The sequence below is a fragment of the Anas acuta genome, chromosome 2 (genome assembly GCF_963932015.1).
Source record: "Anas acuta chromosome 2, bAnaAcu1.1, whole genome shotgun sequence".
Taxonomy (NCBI): Eukaryota; Metazoa; Chordata; class Aves; order Anseriformes; family Anatidae; genus Anas; species Anas acuta.
In genome coordinates, this window is record NC_088980.1 from 131,649,135 (window position 1) to 131,671,683 (window position 22,549).

Here is a 22,549-nt window from a genome sequence, read left to right on the forward strand (position 1 = left end):
ATTAGAACTTTTTGATTTATGTAGATCTAAGCAATAAAATGTCAGACTAAGCAATAAAATATCAGACTCATATTATAGGCTGATAATGACTGCTTTTGTTTTTTCCCTTCCAAAAATACACATTTCATTTTTATTACAGGGTATTAGAAACAATTAGAAATGTTACCAGTAGAATTATGGCACTCTATGAAGTAAACACAAATCAAAGTTAGTAGAAGTATTTCTATAAAGGTTTCAGAGCTCGACCTTTATGGTGTTCATTTTGTTTATTTTTACTCATCTAAGAATGCACGATCTTTCTATAAGTCTTTTGTACAGATTCTGTCTGTAGTCATCCTGTTATATAATGAGACTTTGGAAAAAATGTTTTACATCAGAAAGATTTTGGTCACTTGGAGAGGATTTACATCCAATATACTGCTCAGTTTCACCACATAGGAACGGGAGGAATCATTCCTCAGAAGTGTTCCTATCCCACACAAAAATTTACCAGCTTATGATGAACATAACTTAGGTTACCAGCTTATGATGAACATATAACTGTTAGAACATTGGACATAAGCGAAAGGGATTCCACCTAGAGTAGGTAGCTTCTTGTTGAAATACCAGTATACATGGTGAAAAAGTAAAACTGAAATGTAAAGTCTATACTGTGGTCCAGTAGACAAATCAATATTGAGATGCAAAAATGTTAAACATTAACTTTCATTCTATATTCTGTAAATCCTTTGGAGGTAGACAGTAATATTCCACTGCTGGCACTGGGATTATAAGTACTTTTATAATATAATAAGAATATTAAACATTGGATTTAGTAAAAAAAAAAAAAAGGTAAGAAAAAGAAAAAGACATATATTTACAGAACTTTGAGAACATAGTTGAGAGTGTTTCAATTCTTCAAGTATTTCCTCTTGCTGACACAAGAAATAAACTTTCTTCCAAGTACCTATGAAAGGGGAAACACTTGGCAGTAGATGTCTTCATGATGTATGGAACCATGCTGATGTTTGTAAAATAAATGTTTGATTGAAAGCATGGAAACATTCACAGTTAAAACTCTGTTTAGTTGACAGAGTCTTTTCATGTCTTTCTTGTTTTTAATCCAGAAATAGGAAAACTAAATGATTGTGTTCCTTTATTCAGTATAACTGTGCAGAAAAATCACCTTTCAAAAATTAATGTGAAATAATATGCACTTAGAAATGAGAAAAAATTTATCCTACCATTTATAATTAAGTGGTTTTCAGATGAAATATCTTATTGACTATATGTGTATATATATCTGTGTGCAGTTCTTTACATAGTAAAGCAGATTCTCCGTGCACTGTTGTAACAGGTTTGAGTAGCTTGACTATCCCTCTCAGTAATGCTTTTGATATCTGAATTTGCCCTTCTATATCCAGTCAAAACTGATCTTGACGGTATCTCATAGTCACAACAGCTGTAGCTAACCTCAGCATTTTAAGTGATGCACAGGAGCAACCCTGTAAATGTTTTCATTCTGCACTCACAATGGAATAATTAATATCCTTTAAAAAAATGATAGTTTAAGGTGAAAAGACATGAAACAAGATATTACTGTGCTATTAGCTATTAGATATATAGCTATTGTATTGTGACAAGGCTCAAAGTTCTCTTCTGCATTTTATGAAAGTTAGAGTTTCAAGACAGGTTTATTAGAATGAATTATTTATTTGTGCAGCTCTAAGTTGTGTGTGTAAAATGGAACTTCCTTTTGTTCATCAGACCTTGTGAAAGGCAAATTTGTCTCCTAGACCTGGGCTCCTATCATCATAATTAAGAATATTAACCAGTCTAAGTCTTTGTATCAATAATTCAACTATCAAACTGCATACAGTATTTATTGAACCATTTTCATACAGTTTTACATTAATAATATTTGAACGTTTAATAATATAAATAATGACACTGTGGCTACGCTGATCAGTATCAATAGATTAAAGAGTGTTTTACGTGTGGTACTCAACACCTACTGTTTGAAGTGAGAGGGCTGGGAGGTGAACTTGTAACCATTTCTAAATTACGTAAAACTACAGTTAATAAAATAGTCTTGGAAGAGTGTACTGTTTCTCTCTAATTGTGCCAATTATACAATGCCTGAAGAATCAATACATCCTTTGGTCTTCAGTCCCCACTGAGTATTTATAAAGATCTCTAGGAATTCCTATATCTTGTTCCATGTTGACTTTGAGGCTGCATAAATTACACAATGAAGTGAATATACATAGTAAATAAATAAAACTGCCACTGGCACGTGTTCCTTCCAGGATCACAGACAATGCGCATATGGCAGAGCACTTCTACTCCTACTGTGATAGTGGGTCTATGTCAAAGAACAGGTATTATGCAAGGGGTGTTTGTCTCTCTTCCTATGTATTTTGGGTGGGGTCATATGTGAAAAATAATAAATATTCAGTATCTGCTTGGCCCCTCTAGGCTTAGTAAAAACCTAAGCCCAAAAGGGAAAAAGGCAAATGGACTCTGTAATTTCTACCTCCTGCAATACAACTGGTAGATATCCAGGTAGCTATTAAATGTGGTAAACTAGAGATAGAACTGCCCTTGGAGTAAACAGGTAAAGGGGAAAGGAGAAGGTCACAGGAAAAAACTGGGAGAATAACATTCTTGCCTGGGGTGACAGAGTGATTTAACAGGGAACATATTTTCTACTTATAGTCAAATAGTTCAATTTTTCATAACTATTTCCATCAAGAGTCATGATTGTCTCCAGGGCATCCTGAGTTTAAACTGACCCAAATAAATTAGTGCAGTTGAAACTGAGGTTTAAACCAGTTCAGAATGTGTTGCATGAGACCACTGCAGGTAGGACTTACTACTGTAATAGTTTTCATTCTTTTTCTCTTGCATATGATTAGATCTCTCTAATTCAGCAACAATTAGTCAGTCCCTATTTGCTTTTGGGAGATAACTTGCCTTGAGCATCACAATTTTACTATAACTATCTACTGAGAATGCAGAAGGATAATCCTAAAAGTGCTCATTCTTTCTCTCCAGACTGTGCAGAAGTGTATTTGAGTCTGCAAGGCTGATTAACAGGACAACTTCAGTTCCTTGGCTAGTAGTCAGAGAAAGATGGAGTATACAGGCAAGTGAATATTAGTACAAGCTCCAGACAGCTTTGTTATCATACTTACACTGGATATCATCTTTTAAATATTTCCAGTCCTCACCATTGAAGGAGAGAGTCCCAAATGATTCTGTATATTCATATACATTATGTATGTAGAAAAATATATTTTAGTCTACTTGGCAAAATGAAGCACCATCTCAAAAACTTTAAAAAGTCACGAGAAAAAGAATTAAACTACATACAACTATAATGGCTTTTAAACTAAAAGTTGCCACTTCGGGATATGCAGCGGTGAATATTCATTGTGATAGTCTCAGTTACATCTTGTTATATTTATCTATAGGGTAATAGAGAAGTATTGCAAAATATATTTCCCAAGTCCAAAATCTGTGCATCCCTGGTCTTCTGTTATTAACATAGAAATTCAGAATAGGTAGGATATAATATCAAACATACTGTGATTGTTTTTCTTATTTTATCTCAGGTTTAATTCCACATTGAAAAAAATAATAATACGGTGTGTAAGAAACTAAGACAAAATGATTATTTTTATACTGACACTTTTCTCTGAGGCCATAAACTATTTTAGGCACTAAATCTGCCTGACTTTACAATCACTGCCCAAACTCCAGAATATAAATATGTATTAATATATCAAATATTCAGCAGCCAACACGGTGGAGCACAGTGTAAGGAGAAACGTCTGTAGCTAATATATACACTATTTTTTATGTCTACAGAGAAACAAAGCTAATATGTTTGTCCACAGCAAGCTATTAAGAAACACTAGTACTGGAGACATTATTTCCTGCTTTAAATGGTATGTGAGCTTAATTTAGAAAAGTAATACCCTAATGGCTTACCAACTGTTAGATTTGTCACTTGGCCATCTTTTTTACATAGTACTAAATGACACCCCAAGGCATGTGTCACTTGGTTCTTCTCCTTGGCACATGATAGTAACTGCTACAATACATTATGAGCTCAAAAGTTATCCATCTTTCAAATGCCAAGTGACCTAAATTTTGAAGACTTCTATATCCAGAGAACAATAAAACAAAGCCAGAAGATGAATTTCAAATGTGAAACAAACTGGGAATGCTACAAAACTACTTTATACACAGACCATTTCTTTTTTTTTCTCAAATCTTATTCTATGACACAGAATATTTCAGATTAAACGCATATGAATTTGAAATGTAAATCTGTACAAGAAAGACTCTCATTTCATATCTATTATCAGCAAACCAGTGCTCTAGAGGCAACTTAATAGTTCATCAGAGAATATTACACATGTACTGCCCATGAACTTGTCTGACGTATTTACAATTTGCATTTTTGTTATTTGGTTCATTTATACCATCAAATCACCAGATCAAAGCTGCTAATGCAAACTTGCTGAAATGCTGCAAAATTTAGAATAAGATTCTTACTGCATGTAGCATACAGAAAAAAGGAAGTTGTATATCTATGTTATTATTTTTATTTCCAGACAGGACAGAATTTTGAATGCAATATTTCAACAGTCAGTGATAAAAGAAGACTTTTTCTCTCTGTCACCATGTTGAATACAGCAGAATTGAGCATATGTATGCTCTTACATAAACACAATATATGTATGCTATATATGAGTATATAAATGGTCCTAGATATAAATCATAGGCATGCTCTTACACAAATAACAGTGCCACATTTCCCAGCCTAGGAAATCATATACTGTTGCTTGATGTTATCTCAAACTTTTATCAGTCACTGAAAATTGTTAGCTTTATGGTTATCTGGGGAAGAATTTTCCAAGAAAAAGGAGAGATGGTGCCATAGCTTTGACAAAAGAAGAATAAAACTGTTGTTTGTTGTTGTTGTTGTTGTTTTTCTGGTTTTAAATTAAAAAAAAAAAAGTATGATACAGAGTATATCCATTTTCTGTATGAACTTGGTGTACCTATTTTGTGTATACAGTGCATTTTGAATACTTAAATACTAAATCCCATTTAGTCATTTTTCCACTGTGACTAAAAAGAATGACACAAAAATGTATTTCATTTATTCTGTCATTATATATAAGCTAATACATAGACTGCAATATTTGCAGATTGTTTTGCTGAAATGTATATATATTTGGAAACAGTAGGGAGACACACGAAGTTTATTATATATAGAAAGCATGTACTAATACACTCTGTATATCATTTAGTATACCTACGCCCACATGTGTGTACTTCTTTAAAAAATACTCTATTTTAAACTGACCAGGAGATTAGTGTGAAATCTAAACTAGCTTGCTTGAAATTTGACAAGAGAATATTCAGCAGGACTGTCTTAAGGTGACTCAGTGATCGTTGCTGAAACTCATTAAGGATATGTGAGTTTAGAAGAGTGTATGTCTTTTCAGGCAGTGTTCTACTGGTTCTGCATATTCTAGGCATAATTTAGAAGAAGTCAAGAGTCTGATAAAAAATATCTTTGAATGGAGCCCACATTCTTTTATAAAACGTATCAGCCTCTGCTTTAAAAGGGGAGGACATGCAGAAGGTAAGACTTTTTGCTTTACCACTTATATTTATTATCATTTATACAACCATCTAGTAAATAACTTCAAATGGGTATAATTAATTACTTTAGATATTCTTAATTTTCTTTCTAAAACAACATGGTGTAAGGATCTTTCCACTTTTTTTTTTTTCTCTCATACTTTTAATTACTAGTAATAAAAGATACCACAAATTACTCTGAGTCATGTATTAATATCTCTAAAAAGTGAGAAGTCAAGCAGTTGGAAATTATCCTAGGGAGGTAAGCAAGGTACTAGAGCATGCTGCTTCCCCAAAAGGTGTAAATAAGGTTCTGCAAATATACTGCTTACTGTTTTGTTTCATGCTTTGAGGAAACCCTGCTGTGACAGTGAACCTAAAAAGACTAAGAACATCTACACTTGTGCTGAGTCTTTAGCTCCCAGGATTAATTTCTGTCGATCTCCTGGGATTAAGTGCTTCAGCATGCAGGTCTACTACCAAATTTTTATATTATTCTCAGATGGCATTTGCATTCAGATAGTAATGAAGCCATGTCACTTAGCAGACTGAAAAGTACTATTTTGTATGTGCTCATGGTCATCTTTAGATCCTAATTATTTTAAATAAATCAAATTAAAATTATATTGTAATTTTTAATTTTTTATAAAATTATAAATTAATTTTTCTCATAAAACTTACACCAGTCAAAAGGTTTGAAAATACAATGGTTATTCTTGGAACATTACAAATGACTAGGATGCTAAATAACATTTAATCTATTTTTCCAGTAGTCTCAATGCGTTTGCAAATGTTGCACATACTGTAGCAGCCTTATCTATTTATAATTTTTCCTGTCTTCTCTTTGTTGCTGTTTTTGGTTGTTGCTGTGGGAACAATAAGCTGTAGAAGTATTTAAAACTTATTTCTGAAGGCTGTGAGAATGAACACATGCTGAGACTGAATGTTTGAATATGTGTGTGACAAGAGTATGTATCACATATTTATCAGCTCTCTTGCATGGTCCTGTCCTTAAGGGTCATTCATATGCAGGGAATGGACATCCTTCTACAACTCCTGAGTGAGTGCCAGGGTGGGAAAGGATAAAAATAAAAGGATAAAAATAAAATTGAGGCTGAGTCCATATTAAAATCAAATCATTGACTTTGACAACAACAAATGTAGATTTTGACTCAAAACCACTCAGCTAAAATGTTGGCTTGTTAACACCGCAGCTACTTTTGTTTTGAAGAGATGTTTTTGTTATTGTTGTTGTTTTTTCTTCTTCGTTTCCTCTAACGTCCTGTGTATCCAACTATAACGAGAAATATGTGCAATTACCAGGAGGACGGTCAAAGTCATGCTGCCAATATTCACAATAGATGTAACTTGCCATGGGGCAGAAATCTGTACAGGTCCTGCAGATCACTGAAATACCGAAATAGAACCACGTACAATTTAATTTATGTATAAAGCATGTGTTGGCACTCTGCAGAGATAATTTTTTACCCAGTCTCAGTTAAACTACTGAGATTAATTATATCGTGCTCTAATTTAATTCACACTAAAGCCAGGTACAGGTTGTTATTCGTATCCTACTTAACATATATATATGACTAAGATTTTTTTAAAGATAAAGTGACATACCATTGGATTTATATTTGGGAATTTTATGTGAGTGGTTCTTCTTTCTTTATAGTTGTGTTGCCTGTTTAGTTCCTATTAAGAGAAAAAATCATGATAGAATTTTCCATATATATATATATATATATATTTTTTTTTTTCTTGGACACAGTGCTTACCCCATTTTCTTATGTTCCATCAGTTCTCCAACTGCATCAACAGAACAGAGATATATATAATTCTTATGGTAATGGAAAACAAATATATGTTTACATATTACCATATTACCTGTGACATGTTCAAAATTTAAGTTGTGCAATCCTTTCTGTATTACCATATTTAAATCAACAGGAAGGTGTTTGTCCTGTCATACAACAGGGATAGTCTGCACCAGTGACTACCTTGTCTGAGCGTAATACTGAACTGTTCCCCCAGCAGGCATCTCTGCTTCTGAGATTTCCTTGTATCCCAGTTGGTGCTATTATTTGGAAGCAGTTATTGCTTCAGTTCTCCTTCTCTAATCTGAAATTGCACGGTTTCAACATTGCAGGCAATATATCTCTAACTACAAAGGAACTCTATGAGATTAACTCAGATATAAACATCAACATTTGGTCAGATTGATTCCACCCCCTGATTCTGCTGGTTTCTGACCTAGGTCTTTTCATTTAGGCCCATGGCAAAACATTAATTATAAACTACAAGATACAGATTTAATTCTGTGTACAAAATCAGGAAGCATTCATCGTTTACTTGAAATAGAGACTTAAACCTGTCCACTACAACAAAGCTTTTTGCACAAACAATATTATTTTTTTAATTTAGCTGGTTCTTTTTGATCTTTCTGTTTTCATCTTTTCCCCAACCTGATATTTTAGCTGTAGATGTTTCCAGGTACTGGTGTTAAATGCTCAGCATTTTTTGAAATGCAAACCACTTAGGAAAGAATCTAAATATAGACTTAGAAAAAAAATATGGCCTCAAGAACATATGGTTTAAGTATTTTGAAGTACAGAATTGACAGAGTAAAGCACAAATTATTCTCTAGATTTGAGAACACAGACATTGTGAGAAAGTCTTTCATTAGACAGTCATATGCTGTTCTTAAAAAAAAGTTATATATGAGGTTTCCTTATATTTAGGGTTAGCTTACATTCTACTTTTGCTACAACAATATATAAATTTTCTTCCTAACAGAAAAAGAAATACACAATTATGTAAAGTTCCTGTCTCTTTCTCAGGAAACAATGACAATATGCATAGTAATTGGGAGTGTGATTTTTCCAATCTGTTTGCCTCTGAAAAGACAGGAAGAAGAGGGGTCAGCACAATAATGATATCCTATAGAATGTCTGTGGGAAAAAAATAAATCTTAGAACCACTGTCTTGTAGAAAGTCTCCACAAAGCGGTCTTAGCAGCCAACTCTAAGAGACTCTAAGATCCAACATGAGATTTGGAGTCCCAAGTCCAGCACCCTCTTTGAACAGCAAAAATGCAACTTTCTATTTAATGGGACAATTTGAGGGTTATAAGTATTTTTTAAAATACTCACAGATAATTCTCTTTCCTAAATTATGTCTACTATCTCAGACTGATAAAAATATAGTTTCAAGCAATTCTTGTGTGTGTGTGTGTGAACTAATTTTGCCTTTTATGGCAATTTATTTGTGATCAGAGAGGTAACTTCCTTTTTTTTTTTTTTTTTTTTTTTTGACCTGGCTTGTTTAACAGTATGGATTTTCATAAGGCATCCATAGCAAGTGGACCTGAAATGAACTCGAAATTCAGGCTGTGGTGTGAAATCTCATAAAGCAGTTTCCTTATAATTAGCATTAGAGCTGTTATAATTATTTTTACAGTATACATTTTAAAGAAATACTGTCTTTCTGATAGATGATGGAGAACATAAAAAGATGTATAGGGGATAAAAAAACACTAGAATATGTTAAATCATTTAATTTTTCCCCCTTTTCAATAACTCTTTGTCATGGAGAAGATTTATATGAAGCTCTCTCAGATTCAGGACCCAGACTTAAAATCTGCTAAACTTTCTGCTAAGAGGAGGAAAGGTAGGAGATAGATTTATTTGTTGTGTGTGAGGTCTTTCTCTTTTTCTCTCTCTCTCTCTCTCTCTCTTTCTTTCTCTCTTTTCCCCTCTTTCTCACACAGTAACCGTATGTGAGGGGTTCTGGGATTAGGATATATAAATAATCATGAAAAGGCTGACCCACATTTTCTATATGCACTTGTTCAAACTACATCCATCTGCTCTCCCCCCCAAAATAAATAAATAAATAAATAAATAAATAAATAAATAAATAATAAAAAAATCTTTCTACCCTGCTACAGAAAAAGAAAAAAAAAAAAAGCACTTTTTTTTTTTTTTTTGTGACACATTGAAAAGACACATCGTTTGCTTCAACATATTAATGAGTTTAACAAATATTTTTCAACTACATTCCCCATGTTAACTCACTATTCTCAGTATACAGGTGTCTGATCCAATGAATCCAGTTTGGGAAGACAGTAATAAAATTTTTGTTGTTGTATAACCAGCTGTTAGAGACAAAGGCCTCTAGACCTTTTGTATTATACATTAATAATAATGGTGTGGTCTGTTTCTTTTCTGTACATACCTGCAATTGTCTGTGAGGGGCCATTCTGTCTTTCAGCTAAATGTTCCTTTGGCAATGAAGTCGATGTAACAGGCAATGTGAACTTTCATCATTCATTTCCATGCAAAGTCAATCACTTTAGTTTTAACAGTTCTCATTAGCAGTTTAAGACTGGATGATAGCGAATTAAGACAGATGGCAAATGCAAGAAGTTTGTTCTACTGGCCCTAGTATGTGGGAAATAACCTCCAGTTGTAGTTCAAATGGATAACTGAATTTGCAGCTTCCCTAGCTATTCCACATAGGCTTGCAACGGTCTGTGTTTGCCTACACAATGATGGAAGTAATATGCAACTTAGTAGATCTTATTACACTTCATTTTTGATTTACTGCCTGCATCATGACCATTTCTGTTTGGCAAATAAGCCACAGTGTAAATACCGCCTTGGAGCTATAGACACTAAAAACACTGTGTAAGATGTGCTTAACAGACTACATTTCCATTGCTTTAATTAGGAATACTACAAAGTCCATCTCTTTGACTTATTCCTCAGCCTCTCTTTCAGATAGCATATTAGTGTACTTAACAATTTTAGTTCAAGATGGAAGCTGAGAGTATGATATTGATAGCCCCAGAGATATATTAAAATGGGCCAACTGAACACACATCTAGAACATGGGGCTGGATTCTTCCATGTCCCTGCCTTCACTGAGTGCCAGTGTTTAAGTTTCCCTTTTAACGACATGTAAATTAAGCACTCTTCTCAAAGCTAAAATGGTTTTCCATGAAAGCAAAAACAAACAAACAAACAACAACAACAAATAGAAAATGAGTTAATTACCTTGCCAATGGTTAATATTTTCCAACATCTGGTTTCCAGGCAGTACATGGGATATATTAGAAAGATCCACTTCTCATGTCTGTATATTGCTATGCCTCATGACTGAGTCCTCACAAGCTACCCAGGGCCATTTATGGATGCATATAATGCATCTCTTCAATAACTGAAAGGGCCTCTCTATTCGCAAATGCAGCTCTACATCCATAGCTCTACATATCATAGTAATACTTTTAAGTACACACTGAATGGTTCAGAGTTATCATTTTGTGCAACAACTTAGGGTGACTGGACATGGAACAAGTGGGTGTATGCACACCAAACAAGTATAATCCATGTAAAATCTGTGAAGCCTGAAAACAGATTACCCTGTTAAATTCTAACAGCATAACACACACTTACTATTGGGGAAAGAGTGATTTGTTTTCTAAATAATGAAAGCCTTGAGGTTTAGCAATAAAAAATATTATATGTGTACGAGTTGACTCCTGAATTTCAGGGAGAATCATGAAATGAAAAGAATCATCAGTCTCTCCATTTGTCTGTAGCTTGCAAAGTTCTTTTAAATATTTTCGGGCATCTTCAGCATTGTGATATGCTATAAATGTAATTGTTTGTTTCTTTGCTGTATTTTATAATACTGCTAATTACCTCATTTTCGCATTCAAATAGGTTTAGTTTAAAACAGAAGTTGGGCTTCTTTAACCTTGTAATCATACATAAACAAAGCTGTAACTTCAAAAAGTTAGATATCTTTAGCCTGGAAACAAGATGTGACCGAGATCCATACAATTATTAATGGCATAGATAAAATGATTAGGGAAATACTTCCTTATAATATGAGTATCAGTGTACCTAAAGTGAATTTATAAATGGCAACTTTAAAAATCAAGAACAGATAGCTTTTCACATCTGCTTAAACTATAAAACACACTGCTACAGGATGTTGTGGATACTAAATGCTTACATGGGTTAAAAAAGAGATTACACCAGTTCATGAAAGGAAATCCCTCAAAGGCTATTAAACACAGAAATATGGCCTCTGGCTCAGAAAGTCAATGAGTCACAGATTTTTGGAAGCTAGGAGTGAATATGCCAGGGTTTTTGTTGCCATATGCTTGCCCTTGCTCTTATCCTCTTCCCTAGGTATCAGCTAATAGCCCTATTAAGGATAGGTTGATTTCTAGGAACCCATGTTGTTAATTCTGTGTTTAAAATACGTAAGTATTTACATAAGATAAGTATGATACTATATATATATATATATTTAAGGAACACAATCAGCTTTTACATATTTATCCTAGTAAAGAACTGGAAAACAAGCATGTGATGACTACTAGGTCACACTGCTTGATTGCAGATTAAACTCAATATGAATAAAAGTTTATTAAAATAATCAAGTAAGCAAGAGCACTAGGCTTTATGAAATGAAAGTAATGTTATAATTGTAATACAGAGCTTCCTTTAATCTGAAGTGCTCAGCTTGCTTTTTACCTAACCATAGCATATGACATGCATTGTTTGAGACGCAAATCTCCCTTAGGAGACATGGTTTTCACAACTCCACTGGTTCATATTTCCAGCAGCATATATCTGCTGCACTGTGACATTGGCAGCCAAAAGAAATTTACTACAAGTTGATCTATGCACTTCAGAGATTAAGATTTTCATAAATTTTTTCTGGCTGCCAAAACAGAGCCCATAGCATAATCTATGCACTAACTAGAGTCCAAATATCTATCTACATTAGATACTGTATTTGCATCAAATCCCGAAAGCTTTTGCTTGGCAACGTGAACGATCTATCAACTGCATAGTACAAAGTGACAGAGTTTTGTTTTGTTTGTCTGTAAAACTTGTAATTTTTGAGTACTACAGAGTTAGCAAAAAATTACCAAATCCTTATGAAGAGTTTTGTACTTGTTCTTCCAAAGACAGATTCACGTATATAAAAGTTGCAACTATTCCACATGAATGTAAGCATGCTACAAACATGTTCTCCTTATGCTTAAAAGCAAATGTACACCAAAAATACCTAGTACTTCTGTAATAAAATATCATTTACTATTATTTATTGTGTTATTTTGTTTAAAGGCAGAATTCTACAGAATTTCAGTATTGTGTAGTAATTTTGCTACAGACATTAAACAACAACAACAACAAATGCATGTATATTTTATTCCTGTTTCTCTGGCAGATATTAATATGAGGATAAGAGTATCAAATGAATTCTACTGATCTACTATTTTATCTGAGGAGAGCCTATACTTAGTTTTGCCAAGTATTTTTTGCCACTGGAAGTCAGACTTCTGCAGTTAGATTTTAGTCAGCAATTGGTACATTAAGCATCATGTCTAATCTGCTTGAAGTCTAAGCTCTCGAGACATCCTTGTTTTCCCCAAGAGCTACTTCTAAATCTTGCTGTTTTAAAAAGCTGCACATGTGTAAGTAGGTCAATCTTAAATTAATCTAGTTAAAAGTACTATACTCTCCATTCAAACACTCACTTAAAAAAAAAAAAAATGATTTAAAGAAGAGCTAAACTAACTTAAGTGCATTTTGCCAGACAAATCTAAAATCAATTTTGATAAACCAATGCAATTTTTGAAGTTGAAGCAGGAGTTTATGCTTTAAGTTAAGTTAAGCCATTTAGTTTCTGGCAGATTGAAAAAAAATGTTTTCAACTACTCTCAGCTGGAGAAAGGACATATATACATTAAGAAGCTATAAAAAAATATGATGATATGTATTAGTGATGGATTTGTCTATTAAAATATATCTTCATCCATGATTGGCTGCTCTCTGAAAGTCCTTTCTGATCTATTTACTCTGCCATAATTTTTAGGATTCCATCTGAGAGCTTTACTGTATTTAATAGGAATTATGTTTGTAATAAAATATAAAATAAATCCAGGTAGAAGAGATTGATTGAAAATATATAAGGTAAAAGTGAGGAGGAATAACAGTTGCATTTCAGTCACCATTCCCACCTGATAGAAATAGTTTGTGTTTCATTCAACAAACAGACAGCACTGACGTTGAACTCCAAAAATCATCACAGCCCTTTCATTCCCAACTACTGATTGCCAAGATGAAGCTTCTGAACATGGTCATTAGTTAGGAACCTGGCTTCAGTGGGTTGGGACTGCCAAAGGTTATCAGGATTTTACCCAAACTTCATCTACTAAATGTCTGCTGGTATTTACCAACAGAACTAGTCAAGACACACAGATTTCTAAAGATAATCTAGCTTTGTCTGAAGTCACTGTTCAGAAGACTGCTTTCAGTCTCTTCATCTGTTCCTCTCTTATGTCTTCAGAAATTATAAATGATGGAAGGTCTGAGATTCATTTAGCTTTTGGTACCGCTCACTGGGAAGGGTGCAAAATGAATTGAGGTTAGTACTTGTCCTCTTCAAGGCTTTCCAAAATAATAAATAAAGCAAGCAAGCAAGCAACACCCCTTACTCCAGAACACTCTAGATAGTTATCCTATAATAGGGGACGTATTATCATTTCAAGTGGACATTATCACTTTAAAAGCAACCTCAATGTGTACACTGCATTTAGCAACTCTGAGATCTGATATTGCCTCCTCTCTTTTTCAAAAGTCCGGTAGTGGGATCCTAAGCAACCTTCATTTACAAGTATGAAATCATATTTCACAATGAGGTCAGATCTAGTGAGTCCTGTATAAAACATATGTTTTGTTTTCTTTGTAATTTGATTTTTTTGAAGTAAACATGGGAAAATTGTCCTTCTGATTGATCCTGCTGATTCTATTACTATATTCTATTGACAAAGCAGATCTGCAAGATAAGTCCTATTTATAAGTGCGTTGTTATAGAAATATATCATCCATTTTTTCCAGTAGCAAATATCTATGCTCAGCAGATATTATTTAAAACTTCCACAGATTTATAATCACTGCTGCTCAAAACCAAAGTAAAATGTGAAGAGTATAAGTAGAAACATAAAATTGCCTGTTTTACAATAGGGAAAGCATCTTATCCCTAAGACCTTGAGAATGTATATACATCATGCTGCAGTATTTTGGAGGATAGGGGAGGAGTCTCTGAAGCTTAACAACTACTAATGAAGCAGCATGTCCAGAAATCTAGCACACTAGTTATTCTACTAGAATCTGATACTTCAACCCTTAATTATATTGCAGTACCTTAAAACTTTACGTGTTCCAGATTTAAAAATGGCCAGATGAAGACAACATGTGACAGAGCCCCATTAAAACCAACAAGAACACTAACATCAGCTTCAGTACAGGAAGACATTTTTATGCTAGCAGCTAACAGTAGAGGCAGTCCCTGCCTCCTCCCATCCCTGTCAATGACTCTGACTTTCTATACAGTGATTTCAAATATTTGCAACTGAAAGTATATTTTGAAAAAGACTTCTGGTTAAGGATTTTGACAATACTATACCTCCAAAATATTGCCGCTCTTAGCAAGACATCATTGTCCTTTTCTGGATACATCATTCGTTGTCTAAATACTTTTCACTCCAAAAATGATGTGATGTATATCACCTAAATGGATTGGAGTCATAGGGACAATGAAATCTTCTCCTCGCCTCCAGAGTGATATATTAATATTTTTTTCCTTTTCCTTTTTTTCCTTCTTATTCTTTCCAGCATATAAATTTAAGAGAAAAAAAAGTTTGTTTTTAATAAACACTGATTTTTCAAATAAATACTTATGTCAGTTGACGTTGCTTATTTTCATCTGTTTTTTTTTTTTTTTTTATTGTTGTTTACATCTCTAATTGTCCATCCTGTATGACCTCTATTTCCTTATTTTACATGTATATGTTTGTCTTGTTATTAATCTAAACTGTGCTCTTTGTGAAATATTTTCCTGTGATTTTCACATCCTTTCTGATTTCCTGTTCCTGACTAGTGTTTCACTTTCAATGTTTGTTTCTTCCATCCTCTTCTCCTACTGCAGTTGCAAAGTGCTACCAAAATAATCTTGAGACTAAACAAACTAAACTTTCCCTGCTGCAGCCCGTACAATGGTGTGTTCTGCACCTGTAGCTAGAACAGCACTGGTATCACACCAGTGTTGTGTCTATTGCTGCACAATACCGGCACCACATCAGGACTCCCTCCAAAACCCGACCAGCAGACTGGGAGTGGGCAAGAGGTGTGGAGGGAGCATCACCAGGGCAGCTGACCTAAACTGACCAAGGGGATATTCCATGCCATGTGGTGTCACACTCAGCAATAAAAGGTAGGAAAGGGGAAAAGGGGTGGAGGAGGTGGGGGGTGGGAAAGGGGAGGGTGGTTCTCACTATGAAGATGTCCTCCCATACAACTGCTATGTGTATTGAGGCCCTGCTTCCCGGGACGTGGCCAAACAGTTGAAGGGAAATAGGATTTCTCTTCAGGGAAATAGGAAAAAAAAAGATTTTTTTCCACTCTCTCTGTGTCTCTGTGCTTTCAAGCAGTCTTTGTTGTTGTTTTTTCCCTCTTTATTTTCCCTTGAATTAAATAATTAAAATAATTTTTTTCTCAACCCATGAGCCCCCTCCCACCCCCTTCTTTTTTTTTCCTTTCCAGAATACTTTCTTATCCTCTTCTTTTGATGGGGAGTGAGAGCAGTTGTGGTGAAGTTCAGCAGCCCAGCAAGGTAAAACCAATATTGTTTGTAATCACTAGCAGCACAATGGAAATTCAGAGAAGAGTTCCCTACAGTTTAGCTGGAGTTAAGGTACCAGCTGTACTCAATTTATAGGGTATCCAGAAAAAAAAAAAAAAAAAAAAAAAAAGAAAAAAAGAAAAAGATCATTATAGAGAGTATGCAAGTGTTAATTTGTGTGACCAGAGTGGTTTTTGTTTGTTTGTTTGTTTGTTTGTTTTCTGAGCAACAGGCCCATTAGTCTCTACTCCTACAAAAGTCTTATTCGCTCCTCAGAATGAGGGAAAAGTGCAGACCCCTCAAAGCATAGACCCTTTTCACCACCTTGTTAAAATAGGTGTACAAGCCACAAAAAATGACCCTGAAGTGATAACAATGGAAAGCAGCACTAAGATGCAGAGATTATGTGTTTCTATTGAAAACAACCCCTCAGTCTGTAACGTTATTGAAACCAAGCAAAACAAAATAAAATCAAGAAAGCATGATAAGAAAATGACAACAACAAAAACCCAGTAACAACAAATCACCCAAAGTATGAGGACAGTGCTATTAACTAGTCAATATAAAGTAATGAGTACTGAATTTGTGTATGATACTTTATATTCTTGTTTTGTGCTCATTAAATATATATATATATATATTTAAAAAATAATAATTTAAAAAGGAAAACTGTCCCTGAAAGCATTCCAAGGAGTTGCTTGTGTTTTCTGAGTTAGAGAGTATGGCAAGCAGTTTTCATTAGCAGAACACTAAAATGTGGAAAATCAGGCTAGTACTTTTCAAGAGGACCTAAGACTTGCATTTTGCTGCTAAATTTGCAAGCTGATCTACGTTTTCAAATCACTCTGGAATAACAGAATTGCAATCAGAGAAAAAGATTCTTCGGGGTGAGATTTAATTCAAAAACAAAACCAAAAATTTATGACCAAAGGTTTTTACCCTTGTATTGGATTTCTAACAACATTACATGGAGTTGACTATTGAAGGACTATGGCAGCAATGAAGCTTAAAAAAATGACACTCGCCCAGGAAAAATGACTCATGGTTAAGATCAGAAATATATTTTTCAACCTTCTGCTTTTCAGTGTTCTGAGACTGAGCTCAAGATGATAGGGAGCCTAAGAGAACTGTAAGTCTTTCCTTCCTGTCAATCCCAAATGGCATGCTTGTCTTCTTTTTCCACCTGGATGTTTTTTCCAGTCACAAAACAACAACAAAAACAAAAATGTGGACATTCCTTCAGGATTCCTAGACCTAAGCTAATGCAGTAAGATCATCAGCAAATGCAGTAAGATCATCAGCACAGGCCTACCTGATAACTGGAAGTCACGGACAAATAGCAACTCTGAGTACGTATATCAACTGTACTTAGGTTGATATTTCTAGGCAGACAATCACGTAATACTTTCATTTAGACAATAACTATGACCTAAGATCCAATGTACATACAATTTCAACAGTGAAACTAGAATTTGCCAAAATTCTTCAGAACATTTACATTGATAAGATATTTATTTTAATTTCAACGTATTTTGCAGAAATTTTGCAGTCATAAACTATTGTGGGTTTTCTATCTTGACTATCCCATTTTAACAGAAATCTGACTCCCTCAAAAAGGATATATGAGCACATCAAAGTATGTTATTACACTTGCAAAACATATTTCCTGTGATACCTGTTGGCACTTCATGACATAGATAACAAAAATTTTCTTATAAAAGGTCAGTCCTCTAAGATACATAAAAGCACAGTTTTAATGATAGTATCATTTTACTTTCGCTTAATTTTTTCCTTCAAGATATTTTAAAATGAGTGAATACAAGAAATAGCTCTTGACAACTACTCTACAAAACACAACCACAAGAAAACACATTAAGAAATGCATGTCATTTTGCACTCTGAAAAATATCTAAGTTAAAGTAGAAGAAGATAGCCAGAAGGTCGCACATTTTCATAGAGACTAAAAGTATCCATATGTGGAACTGTTCCAAAGGAGTTATCACATTTTAAATTGACACCTTGCCTTCAACATACATGTCTGTAGATTTTCCTGTGTGCTTAAGTAATAACTTAAAAAAGATAGAACATTATGTGCAGTGTTGGTCTCCCACAGAGTCCATAAGAACACTTTCATTTAGCCTCACAATGCTGTGACTATTTACCTGAGCTGCACAAACAGAAGACTCTCACTGCTGTTTCTTTGATCTGAGCTTGTGGAGGGCAAATATAAGCAGTGAAATATGTTTTGCTTCAATAAGAATCTGGGGCTCAGTCCATAGGAAATAAGCTTCTTGAACCCATTCTGCTACTAAAGGCCTCCACAATGCAGTATACTGTTCTTGCTTCACTGACCCTTACACAATACAAGTATTTCCCATCAGAATCATCACAATATCCTATTTATACCCCTGAACTATTAAGTTGAGACTTTGTTGTAAGCACAAGGCTACAAATACTGGTACACAAAGAGCTCTGAATTAGACTCGGAAGATGAAAAAGAGAGGAAAGAAATGAGTTAAATAAAGTCCTTAATTGTTCACAAATTTGGTTTAACATTCAAATACAACAGTTTTGCACTTAATTGTCATCTTTATCATCTTTTGTGTACCAATAGCATCCTCTTTGTGCATCTGTATGTCTTCTTCTATATGTCAATGTTTGCTGAAGAGACTCTCTCAAACTATGGAAATGAGTTAGAGAGATCTACTAGGACAACTGGGGCCAAAGCAGCAAATGCACAATAGGTCTACAAAAAGTTTTTCCTTGATACTGTTCTGCAGAGATAGCTTTAAATTAGGTTTATTAGATAATAACAGTAATTTAATCACATGAACTTGGAGCTCAGCAAAGGCCATATTATTCTTCTGCAAATAGTATCATTAAAGAATATCTGTAGTCTTCACTTAGCAAATTTTAGATGTACCAACTGTAGTCACTTCTTTAACTCTGAGGCATTTACAACTTAAATAAGTAATTACGAATCACAGAATGGTTTGCGCTGTAAGGGACCTTAATGATCGTCTAGTTCCAAACTCCCTGCCATGGACAGGGAGACCTCCCTCTAGACCAGGTTGCTCAAAGACCCATCAAACCTGGCGTTGAACACCATCAGGGGCCATCCACAGCTTCTCTGAGCAACCAGTGCCAGTGCCTCACCACCCTCTGAGGAAGGAATTTCTTCCTAATATCTAACCTAAATCTAACTCCTAGTTTTAAACCCTTACTCCTAGTCCTATCACTACCTTCTTTGCTAAAGAGTCCTTCCCCAGCTTTCTCTTATGAGTTCCAAAAAAAAGGTTCAAAAGTTATTGGGAAGCACTAATTCTGTTCTTGGAATAGCACCCTTAAGAGTTGACTTTAAATGCTACTATTGCATCACCATTAAGTAAAACAGAAGACTAGGTTTTATACAGATAGGTATTGGTGAGAAGTATCAGTCATTCTTAATCTCTCATATCACTTCTAATGAACATTCCATTTTCACTAAACCTAAATAAAATCCCTATGGCCAACAAGTACAAAATGCAACTTGTTTATGTAAACACTCATCAGTACAATGGTTGAATTAACACAAGGGTTCCTAACAAGAATTTAATGTGTTTCAAGAGAAACACTTCTTCACGCTCTAAGTTACATTTAGACAGAAACTTTCTGTTGAAGATTCCTAATAGACTGATTAACTGAAGATATTTCTAAAGCAACATAAACTTAGGGTAGAAAACTATGTGACTTAAGGACAGGGAAGCATGGAAATAGCTGAAAATTCATGAGATGCTTTAATTAATATTAATTATTTTGTTTAAATTGAAATCTTCTCTTACCATCATGATTAGGATTTCCCAAAGTCCATGGCTCATCTGAGTCAAAATGAGTGTCTCCCCCAATTCCTGGCCCAGGGAAATATGCATGGGCCAAAAATCCTCCCTCCCCGTCAAAGGGAGAACTGTCTCCATGAAAACCTGATGCAAAAATGATTGTAATATCCACGTCCCTCTTGCCATTTTCTAATTCAATATAAGGAACTTCTTCAAATGTTAGAGGAGTTACATTCTGCCACACATCAAAGGCACGGCGAATGGCTTTACGAGTTTCAGCATCACCTACTTTTGGAGTGACGTTCTTAATGCTGAAAGAAACAGAGAAAGAGTAAATAGATTAAATTTTACAGAGTGGTAAGTGACACTGCTCACATCCACTTTTCACTAGATTATTAAAAACATAGAGATTTTAATAAAACATGCTAGTGTGGTTTTATATTCCTTAAGAAAAGTATTTTTAAACAAGCAGGTTAGAAATTATTGTGTTAATTCATTTAGCCCTTTACACTAGTTGTCCTTATATGTTAGCTGACTTATTCTGAGCAGTACAAAAATCTTATTTGTAGAACATTAAAAATACTTTTAAATGAAAAAATTCTTAACAGTGGGATAACCAGATTAATCAGCCACTGACTGCTTACCTCCTGGACCACAATTCAAATACATCACAGCTGAAGAATGGCGTGTCATTTCTGATCAAAAGCTTAAAATGTTTCCAGTTAAATGATTTTTTAACTTCTTAGTGAGCCCATTAACAATAGCAGAGCTCCATACTGTGACTACCAACCAATTTTTACAAAGCCTCAAAAATGGTTCTTGTTTCATTTGGAACTGGATAGATAATTCCTTATCACAAATAAAGCCTTTCTATTTTGTAACAGGCTAAGATGTTCTTTAATAATCTGATTGCGTTTATTAATGTTTCATAAAACTGTGGAATTTGTCAGAAAAATCATTTTATAGAAAATCAGTTTTATGCTAATTCATAAAAAGTTATAGTTAAACAAAAATTTCAGTCTCTACTACATCTACAGTTACACACACACATAAAAAAGAAAGGCAAAGAAATGTCATAATCACTGTTGAGTTCAAAATGGAACTAAACTGCATTACAGTGGAATTATCTTAAAAACAAACAAACAAAACTACCCTTCTTTATTTAAATTTATTACTTAATTCAAGAAAAGATTGCCAATAATCAGATTCAGACCTATCCAATTTCCTCTGTAATTTTTACTCAATTCATGCGCACAACAAAGACTTATATTATTATGTCTGTACTGAAACTGCTGCAATCAAATGCACTTTTTTTTTTTTTTTTCCATTTGACATTTGCTTTGCTAAACATCCATCCATCCATCCATCACAAGTTTTAGAAGTAGCATTCTGGAATGCATGTAAGATTTCTGTAAGTTTACACAACACGATGTGCTGATGGAAACACAACACGATGTGCTGATGGAGATCACAAATATTTCACTAGTCAGCCTGAGAAGATTCATATACTTGATTATATGATACTGAAAGTTTATAAAAATGGAAGCAAACCTTTCAAGTCTAATTTAATTTTACATATATAGTATGTAAAATACTTATTGAATTCCTCTAGTTTCATCATGTTCTTTTAAAACTAACTTTGTCAGATCTACAAAGTCCTGCCACACAGATACCACTCAGAGAGGAAAAATCCTGACACCTGGGCCTGGCCCTATCCTACACAATGTAGATGTTGTGATTCAGATTGCTTTGTATGCCTTTTTCTCCTGATTATGTCTGGGATAGAATTAACTTTCATCTTAGAGGCTCATATGTTTTTAGAGGCTCCTGTGTTTTAGGATTTTTGATGAAAACACTGTTGATAACACACCAATGTTTTTGGTTGTTGCTGATCCTTGCAGAGACTCATGGACATTTCAACTTCTTGTGCTGCCCTGCAAGTGAGGAGGCTGGGAATGCACAAGGAGCTAGGAGGGCACACAACCAGGACAGCTGACCCAAACTGGCCAAAAGGATATCCCATACCAAATGGAGTTATAATCAGAAATAAAAGACTGGGTGAAAGAAGGGGGGACATTTGGAGAAATGGCTTTTGTCTTCCTAAGTAACTTATGTTAAGTTAGTAAGTTATGCTTGATGAGGATCTGCTTTCCTGGAAGCAGCTGAACACCTGCCTGCCAATGGGAAGTAGTAAATGAATTCCTTGTTTCACTTTGCTTGTGCACATAGATTTTGCTTTACCTAATAAACTGTCTTTATCTTAACCCATGATTTTTTTTACTTTTACCTTTTCAATTCTCTCCCCTGTCCCACTGTGGGAGGAGTGAGTGAACAACTGTGTGGTACTTAGGTGCCTGATGGGGTAGCAACACCTTTCCTCA

The 22,549-nt window shown here is 34.5% G+C and overlaps 1 protein-coding gene across 2 annotated transcripts in view; it reads right to left on the reverse strand.

Moving 5' to 3' along the window:
- Positions 1–22,549, reverse strand: part of MMP16 (matrix metallopeptidase 16) — a 196,017-nt gene that overhangs the window by 67,236 nt on the left and 106,232 nt on the right. For both annotated transcript variants that reach the window (XM_068672226.1, XM_068672225.1), the window contains one exon: positions 20,175–20,479. In XM_068672226.1, the coding sequence (XP_068528327.1) occupies positions 20,175–20,479 (305 nt within the window). The remainder of the gene's footprint in view (positions 1–20,174; positions 20,480–22,549) is intronic.